The 5,091-nt window shown below is 36.9% G+C and overlaps 1 protein-coding gene across 1 annotated transcript; it reads left to right on the top strand.

The window, feature by feature from the left end:
* Positions 1–1,898: 1,898 nt before the first annotated feature.
* On the top strand, positions 1,899–4,424 carry LOC149414434 (uncharacterized). Its single transcript, XM_089644173.1, has 3 exons — positions 1,899–2,040; positions 2,860–3,048; positions 4,417–4,424. Exons 1-3 carry the CDS (start codon positions 1,899–1,901, stop codon positions 4,422–4,424), a joined length of 339 nt encoding a protein of 112 aa, XP_089500299.1.
* Positions 4,425–5,091: the final 667 nt, after the last annotated feature.

Below are 5,091 nucleotides of genomic sequence, written 5' to 3'. Positions count from 1 at the left end.
GTTCTGTTTCATGTTTTGTTTAGATATATTAGTATTATCTTCTACTTCAATGATAAATCAATGCTCAATACATCGGTTGTACTGACCTTGTTTTGAAATACTGTCCATTGTCTTTTTGAAAATAAAAAGTATTTTGATGTGTGCATAGCTGTGGGTTTTTTTTATTTTCCTTTTCCTGCATTCCAATATTTTTATTTTTAAAATATAATTTTTTTGGGCTAGTGAATGAACGATGTTAGCTGGGTGCAGTTATTGTCTATATTTGCACTTTTTTTAAATAGCCTTGAGATTTCTATATGGTCCACGATATATTTACCTGTCTGGACCAAACGACCGTTTTATCTGTGGTCGTGTGTGGTTAAGGGGGTGACGAAATGGGGCCATACAAAAAGCCCGAAGATATCTATCTAGAGAGTGGTTAATTTATGATCATGGCGTTATGATTTTGTTTGACGACCGGTGTATATCGTGTTTGTGAAATAATTTAAACGAAATTCAAATTTGAAGTGGTTTGGAATTTGGTTTTCCCCAACATTTATACTAACTTTTAGTAATAATATAACTAAATTCAAGTATTAATTCAAAGTAAACATTCCATATTTACCGTGAAGCGGAATTCATAACCTTTACCCAAATATTGACCACCTCTAGTGACGTTTCCATTTCTTTGTGCAGAGGCATGTAACTACGGCCTGTCCTTGAAACCCATTTGAAACCGACACCCATAACCCCGTTTTCTTATAGAAAAAAATATTGTGGCAGAAAGCTCAGATCTCATTGGCTTAGAGTTTGACATCTCGCTCGAGGCCACGCGGGACATGACGCAGATGAGTTTCAAAATAAAAATAGTATTAGGATGAATTATACAGCGCCGACTTTTGTGCAAAAACATCTCAAGGGCGCTGTTTATCAATGATTATCCTGTTTTATCTTATTGTTTTAGTGACATTCAAAAATATTTAACATGTGACCATGAGTTAAGTTTTCTTTTCAAAATAAGCAGATAAGCACAATCATGTTTGTTTTTCAGTGTTCTTTTCGTTTTTCATTTATTCAAGTTTTTTGTTACTTTTGGGTTTTTTGTCTCAAATTAACAAGTGTCCACTGACAAAGTTTCCTCTTGATAACACGAGCTGATAGTTAATTTTCTTAGAATAATGCTTTGTCAGGTGAACTTTGCCGTCAGGTAACATTTTGATATTTTTCTGCTTCAAAGACGTTTTTAATTTTAAAATTGTTTTTGGGCCAAATAATGAATGGCTGAGCGCAATATTATTGTCTTCGGTCGCACATTTTTTAATATGGCTTTGATTTTTTCTGCCTTGCATATCATCAACGCTCGTTTGTAAAGTCAACGCCGCTTTTAATTCTCTGAATGGTCTCTCTTCTGTCGTGTTATTGGTGAAAGCGGATATTTAAAATTTATAAAAATTAAAAGTTTAATGTGTTAATGATTTTAAACATGAATTGAGTTTAAATTTAAAACATAGTGGCAAGTGTATCCATGAAATATATTTCTTTTGATTTTGTTTCATTCCATGTTAGACTGATATACTAAGCGTAATCAACAAACTGTCAACTGGACACTTGTGATATAAATAAGTTTCCTTGAAAGCATTCTTAACTTTATGCGATAAAAAAATTACCTTAATTGTATAGCAGGTAAAATTTTTAGACATCTGCTCTCCATATTAATATTGGACATCTTTGATCCTATAGGTCAAAAAACGGTCTATATTATTTATTATATGTGGTCCATTTCACCTTCGAGGTTTTGAGTATTTCGTTCCAACTGAAGGTGATCACTTTAAACTAATTATAACCTTCGTAAATATGATTAATTCATATTCCGTTTCAGCTCAGACATATTTTGAGTTTGGACCATTTACCAGAAGGCCATGGATCTTCCCGACACAGAGAGTATTTCCATCAAGGTGGAAGCAGGGTCGCAGGATGAGAACGGATGTGAAATGCCGTATACCGATATAGATATCTACCTCCCCGACGTAAAGAAGGAATGTTTGCAGTATGCGGCGAGTAGTAAGTTGCATTGTAATAGATAGGTTTTCAAAAAACTGCGCGTATTGTACAGGGCTAGCAGATTCTTCAATGGAGACCACATGCTAGCCTTATACAAATCTCAATAATGCCGAAATACTTGATTAACCTACATGACTGTGCAAATGAGGGCGAAGCGTCCGACAATCCATTGTTATGTTTGTTTCCATGGGGTTTCGGGGAATACTGAGAGTATCTACCAATCAGATAATGTCTCTGTATATATATAAATATACCATTTATAATAATATTATAATATATAATACGTATTTACTGCCAGTCATGTTTTTGAAGTCAACATCGTTCTGAGTTCTCTTTAGGAACTGAGCGGTCTCTCTTCTGCCGTCTTATTGGTAAAAGCGGCCGTGATATATTTTAAATATCAATCTTAATTTTATTGCGCACTGATTTTTGCCGCCCGGTTATTGATTGTAAATTTATTATTTAAGTTCAAATTTAAATCACGATGTCAAGTAAATCCATAAAATATAATGCGTTCGATTTAGTTTCATTCCAAGTATGAGTAATATGATAGGAAACACAATTAACAAACTGTCAACTGGACAGTAATTTTTTTTATTTTTACAATAACCATTTTTAGCTTTATGCGATAACATTATAACTTCTTGTATAACAGACTGTATAATTTTATGTACCGGCTCTCCATCTTGATATTCTACTTCTTTGATGCACGAAGTCAAATAATCGTCCGTGATATTTACTTTAGGTTGTCCAGCTTACATCCGACATCTTACATATTTCTTTTCAACTGAATGTGATCATTATGTTATTTATTTTTAGTTGGGACCATTTACCAGGAGGCAATGGGTCTTCCCAACAGTGATTCCATCAAGGTGGAACCAGGGTCCCAGGAAGAGGTTGGATGTGAAATGTCGTATACAGATATAGATATCTACCTCCCGGACGTGAAGACTGAGTGTTTGCAGTATGCGGAGAGTACTCCGACAACCTCCAAGTTGGGTTACAAAGGTATGTTGGTTTCAGATGTTCAGAATTCCTGCCTGTTTCATAGACAAGACGTTTATTCTTGTTAATTCAGTCCTTGCCGTTCATTAGTTATTCTGTTCTCAAAAGACCTCTTATTTTAAGTAATTTAAGTTACATACATATTTATTATATACTAGCCATACCTCGCCACGCATTGCTGTGGCTCATTCTGTCTGTGCATATAGTGAAACATTAGCGTGTGTTTATTTTACGTCCAACAGATGGCACTATTAATAAAACAAGTTTGTCTAACAGACGGCCTTGGCTAATTATGCTTCATCCACATTCTTTTCAGACTTGTTGGCGAACGTTAAGACGCATCCTGGGGGAAAACGATACTCTTGTCCCCATTGTAACTATTGTTGCATTCGTAGTTCATCGTTGAAACAGCACTTGCGCACCCATACTGAAGAAAAACCCTTTTCATGTTCCGAATGCCGTTATTCGTGTTTTCAAATGAGGGATTTAAAAATTCATTCGCTTACACACGGTGGAGAAAAACCTTTTTCATGTCCCGACTGCAACTATTCATGTTCAACAAAGGGACAACTTCAAATTCACATGTTTACCCATGGTGGAGAAAAACCGTTTTCATGTTCCGAGTGCAACTATACATGTTCGACAAAGGGCAATCTAAAGAGGCACATACTGACTCACAGTGGAGAAAAACCTTTTTCATGTTCTGAGTGCAATTATTCATCTTCTCGAAGAAACACTCTGACTAGCCACGTGCTAAGCCACAGTGGAGAAAAACCTTTTTCATGTCCCGACTGTAACTATTCATGTTTAACAAAAAGTCAACTTAAAATTCACATGTTAACCCATGGTGGAGAAAAACCGTTTTCATGTTCCGAGTGCAACTATACATATTCGACAAAGGGCAATCTAAAGAGGCACATGCTGACTCACAGTGGAGAAAAACCTTTTTCATGTCCCGACTGTAACTATTCATGTTTTACAAAAAGTCAACTTAAAATTCACATGTTTACCCATGGTGGAGAAAAACCGTTTTCATGTTCCGAGTGCAACTATTCATTTTCTCAAAAGGGCGATCTAAAGAGGCACATGCTGACTCACAGTGGAGAGAAACCGTTTTCATGTTCTGAGTGCAACTATACATGTTCGACAAAGGGCGATCTAAAGCCTTTAGCAGGTTTATGCGCGATTGCTTTGTGTTTTATTTTTATTTTTATATACTCATTGGTTTTACTTTCTATGTTTTATGGCATGATCGCAATGCATTTATTATCTTATTTGTTTGTTTTATTTTTTTTCTTATTCATTTATTGTTTATATTGGATTTTTACACCGTTTTTGCCCGCTCTTTACACTGTATCTTTTATGTTTTAGCTCTTTAATACTATGTAAATCTATTTTTTTCTATTATGAACGGTCAATTTGTTGTTGATCACAACTTATTTTCTACGTTTGTTATTTGCCTTCTTATTTGTTACTAACAAATTGGTTTATGAATAGGTTGTCGAACTGAACTCTATCGTACTGTGTTGTTCATTTCCCCACCATGGGGGCGGATAGACCCTGTTCCTGCATCCAGTAAGGTGACATTAATCCGGTGCGGCTATCCCACGAACCACGGGTGCCTCCCCCGGCATCATGAGCGGGCCTGGGGAATGTTTGCGCGAGCCCGGTCCCCTTCCGTCCTGCCTCCGGTGACCTGAGGCTCACTTCATTCCCTAGGGTCTTTGGGAGTATCTCCCCCCCCCCTCCCCCCATTTACATTTCTTCTAGGGTACTCTTGGAAAACTGGCTAAGGGACGCGGGTGCTTGGGATCGTTGTGGTCAGGCCGCTTGCCACGCTCATTCTTGCCGGGACTGCCCCGTGATAGTGGGGTAAACTGCCCTCGATACGCGGCTTGTATATTTTTATGTTACTAACAATCATGCATGCAGGGACATTGGAGGGTCTAGAATCGTTTTAAAATAAATTTAGCTTCTTTTTACAAAAAAATTAGAGTCCTGACGTGTGCGGCTAAGGAGGTTAAACAATCAGTTTCCTCATACAGC

This window comes from Hesperophylax consimilis, chromosome 20 (assembly GCF_061612785.1).
Source record: "Hesperophylax consimilis isolate HC1 chromosome 20, BYU_Hcon_1.0, whole genome shotgun sequence".
Lineage (NCBI taxonomy): Eukaryota > Metazoa > Arthropoda > Insecta > Trichoptera > Limnephilidae > Hesperophylax > Hesperophylax consimilis.
Note: the sequence above shows the minus strand (reverse complement) of the source record. Positions and strands in the feature narration are given on the sequence as shown.

Excerpts from the sequence above, each read along its gene's own strand:
- LOC149414434 (XM_089644173.1), top strand. The coding sequence starts at position 1,899 with ATGGATCTTCCCGACACAGAGAGTATTTCCATCAAGGTGGAAGCAGGG. Across the intron at positions 2,041-2,859 it reads TTTGCAGTATGCGGCGAGTA|TTGGGACCATTTACCAGGAG; the intron begins GTAAGTTGCATT and ends ATTTATTTTTAG.